The sequence below is a fragment of the Frankliniella occidentalis genome, unplaced genomic scaffold (assembly GCF_000697945.3).
Source record: "Frankliniella occidentalis isolate FOCC.00 unplaced genomic scaffold, Focc_3.1 Scaffold20, whole genome shotgun sequence".
Taxonomy (NCBI): Eukaryota; Metazoa; Arthropoda; class Insecta; order Thysanoptera; family Thripidae; genus Frankliniella; species Frankliniella occidentalis.
In genome coordinates, this window is record NW_026267150.1 from 2,337,207 (window position 1) to 2,341,281 (window position 4,075).

Here is a 4,075-nt window from a genome sequence, read left to right on the forward strand (position 1 = left end):
AGGGGCGGGCTGGACCCCGCGGCGCCCCGCGGCCTACGGCCTAGCCGGACCGAAGCTAACTGTGTTTTATGCAAACTATATAGAGGAAAGGGGGCTGGACGGGTGTGGTGTCTCTCCGCCCGGCCCGGCCCCGCCCGGCCTTTCCGAACCCCACCCATACGAGTGTGGAAGCAGCACGGCGGGGTGCGCCAGGCACAGCTCACGGGACTCGAACAGCTCCAGGAGCGCGACGAAGGGGGGCTCGTCCTGCTCGTCCATCGTGGCTCGCAACAGGCAACAGGTAGGGTTGGGGAGGGCGCTCCACCGACACACAGCGCCGAGGCACGCCGTAGGCCACTGTCTGCACTGGGGCATAACATTCAGAGACAGATCAGAGATCCAAGCCGTAAGATTGTATTTTGTTCCACAAACGCGGTACCACATACATCACAGGTAAGTCCCGGAACTGCATAATACTCATTATTAACTTTAAAAGTAGAGTACATGATGCAAAAATTAGAGAGTTGAGACGACATAGTGCATGGTGGAGATATTAGCAAAATGTGTTAAATATATACAAAAGGCTCAGTCATATCCAACTGCAACAAACGAAGAACCTCTCCATTTCCACAAAAACAGTAGTGTGAACATGTGTTGTCAAGATTACATAATATATGTATAGCACTATATAGAAGAGTATGTATACAAATATTTCACAGATTAAAATCACATTTTGAATAAGTTGGGAAATTTTAAAAAGAAGAAATTTTCAAACTATTATAATAGATACAAATAGTCACCTCAAAATTAGATATTTTTGAGTCAAGAGAACACAATTGGCACATGGTGACTTTAAGAGTCAGGTGTCTGCGGGGCTGCCATACAGGTTTTCACTAAAGAAAATTCATGGATAAAGATGTCTGCCTGGATTGGTTCTAATTGGCGAACAGCTCTGAGATATATGTTGCTGATGTTCTTGGGTTCTCCCCTTTTCATTTCAAATTTTACGTAATCCATCCACACATCTGTGAATAAGAAACAAGTTAGATTAGATTAGATTAGATAAACAAATATTAAACTATGTTTCAAAGAAGATTAACAAGACCTTACCTGCATTATCTTTGCCAAACTGACTGGAAGCATTTTCATGACATTTTCGCACTTGCTTCATTATTGCAGTGGTCTGCATAGATTCAAGGGCTGCCATTTTAGTGTGAAGGTCGAGACTTAGTGGAGGCTGCAAGCACAGCTTGTCGTAAGCAGCCCTGGCATCACGAATACCGCGTGACAGGCACAGCCATTCTAGGTAGAGAGGTCGCAAAGCAGTGGCCACATTTGGAGCAGCATTGAGACCTTTTTCAAAAAGGGCCTCTGTTTTAGCTGGACTTTTAGTTTGACAGTACTGCAGCTGTATCTTCCATAAGGGTAAAACACTCTCTGGATCAGTTCCTGAAAAGAAAAGAATAAGGAAGCTCAATTAACTCATTAATTTAAGAAAACGACATGTTTATTACTATAGATTGGATTCTTAAAAAAAATTAATGTGCCTCTAAACACATACCTAGGTTTTCAAGTGCTGAATGAAATACTTCTTCTGCAATAATTTCTTCATCTCTAGAAAGATGAAAACGCAATCGTAGTTGCCATAATTCTGCACTGGTTGGAATCCGCTCTGTACCTGACTTTAAAACATCTCTAGCCTTTTTGGACTTGCCAGCAGTCTGAAGCATTTCAATCTGTTCAACACAGTTATTAGATATAGATCATAAAGGTAAAAGCAATAAAATATTCAAAACAAGGAATTTTAACTTAAAACACATAACTTACCCAATGTAAATAATATTTTTCTTGCAATTTTCCAGCATTATGGGCACCTTGCAGAGCATGCTTTAAAAGTTTCTTCTTGTAACAAGGAAGATGAGCTTGGTCAGAATTTGCTTCCAGCATAGTGTCTAGGTATAATGACCACATTTTTTCAGTATTGATCTTCTTTACAACTGCCTCATAAACTTCACAGCAAAGTCTGCAATAGCGATGATAAAAAATAAATAAACACAACAAAAAAATTATTACAGAGAAATGCTATTTGTATAAAGGTGGATTTACAACAGCAACGCAGCAAACGTAGTTTACCCACTAGCGTTAAAACAACGCTCGTAAAGGTCCTCTTCCACTCCCCCCTCACCTTGTTCTGACCACTATGCTGGCGTTAATTCAACGCTAGCATTTAAGATAAGCTTACTGCATTCCAATCGAAAATCCCCCTTTATAAGAAGATAATAAATTATAAAACAGACTGACCTTAGCCTTTGTGTTAAATTTGATTTCCCCTTCTTCTCGTTAAGTTCAGAATTATCATCATCAACTTCCATTGTGTTTGCTCCCTCTGGACTGAGGGGGATGGAAGAATTGTCCGCTGTAACTCCAAGTAATGGCTCTAAAGGCGATTGGTTTGAATTGTGTGGGTCTGAATAAGTCAGGCCTTCAAGTTCTCTTCTTGCCATGGTATCCCAGGTCAGTTCTTCATCTGGGTATTTGTTTAATAAATCCCTGAAAATAAAAATAAACTGATGTAAATATACTGTGTAAAGAAAAACAAAAATAATAATTAATGATGTTACACCAATTGCAGGAAACTAACTCAACAATCTTCTTCTGCAATTTTCCAGTGAAGCTAAATTCTTTAGCAATATCCAACAACTGTATGATGAAAGCAACTCCATCTACCTTCTTCATAGCTGATTCATAAATCAGCTCAGCTAATCTACCTTCTGCCACCTAGAAAGATGCAAATCCAAGAAAGATTATTAATATTGAAGCTATTCTCGATATTCAGATATGCAGTAGATAAAATATCCGTTATTAAGAGTTGCTAAAACAGTTACCTGGTCAGGAACCACATCTCCATGGAAGGTTACTCCACTGCTCTTACTTTCAGCACTGGATTCATTGGAATCTTTTGTACTTGTTCCAGCAACAGCCAAGTCACCTTCCTGCTGCTTCTTTTTTGCTTCCTCCAGCTCGGCTCTTTTTTTGGCAGCATAATGTAATTCCATACGGAATGCTTCCGCATATAGCAATCGAGACTCCGGATGAGCACGTAAACCTCTCAGTAAAAACTGACGAGCATTTTCAACAGATTGACTCTCTTCGAATTCCCACTTTGCAGCAAGTTTCCACAATTGTGGTTTATCACTGTGAACTTGCAACATTCGAACAAGCATTCGACTGACACAGCTATAGAAACGCTGAAAGTTTAAGGAACCATTCAATTGAGTATTATAGTTGACGTGACAGAAGGTAATTGACTTATTTATCGAAAATAGTAACTAACCACTTGTTTACAAAATTTAATATAAGAGAGCCACAAACGAACATCATCTTGAAAACGGAATATGGCCTGCTTAAAAAGTTTATTAACTCTGTTTCCAATAGTGAAGTCTATATTGGCTTTCTTCTGTTGATATCCCATTTTCTGGAGGATAGAAAATGATGTAGAGAATTACCCCTGAAGATTGTTAAAAAAATATTACTGGAAATGATCTGAAGATTATCTACATACTTCTCTCCTTAGACGTATCAATTTCAACAAATCCATTTCATATTGAATATATCTTAAATAATCTTCTTTATTTTTGGTGCGTCTTTGAATTTTGTATTCAAACTCTTTCCTCTTTTTCGCTATGGTTCTGAAATGAAGAGGTAAGTTATTGAGATTAATTCAGTTCAGACACATAAAAGAATCAAAATGAAACTCGACACGCCACCTAGTTGTTCCAAAAATACAAATTAGAACAACTTGTGCCTAGAAGCAAACGTTTCCCACAGAGGTTATGAAAATAGCTAGACCCACCTCAACTCTTCTTTTTCGAACATTAACATACGTTCCATCTGCTCCACCTCCGGGAGCATTTCCTCCGTACGGAGTTCCACAAATTCCGCCATTATTCAGCGTTTTCCCTACTATTTCAGTAAAATAATAGCATACAAAACGCATGTAAACACTTAGACCGTGTGCTCCGGACACAGACAACATCCATACATCCAGACGACGTGACGAGAGTGAGGTTAACGCTGGGCTCAGGCGCAAGGGGGG

The 4,075-nt window shown here is 39.6% G+C and overlaps 1 protein-coding gene across 1 annotated transcript; it reads right to left on the reverse strand.

Annotated features, from left to right (window-relative positions):
- Positions 1–377: 377 nt before the first annotated feature.
- On the reverse strand, positions 378–4,048 carry LOC113205917 (U3 small nucleolar RNA-associated protein 6 homolog). The gene is made up of 10 exons (XM_026421718.2): positions 3,833–4,048; positions 3,542–3,668; positions 3,314–3,454; positions 2,865–3,227; positions 2,621–2,757; positions 2,281–2,529; positions 1,807–2,002; positions 1,541–1,715; positions 1,090–1,428; positions 378–1,004 (listed from the first exon to the last, which is right to left on the reverse strand). Exons 1-10 carry the CDS (start codon positions 3,922–3,924, stop codon positions 832–834), a joined length of 1,992 nt encoding a protein of 663 aa, XP_026277503.1. The 5' UTR covers positions 3,925–4,048; the 3' UTR covers positions 378–831.
- Between the last annotated feature and the right edge of the window lie 27 nt (positions 4,049–4,075).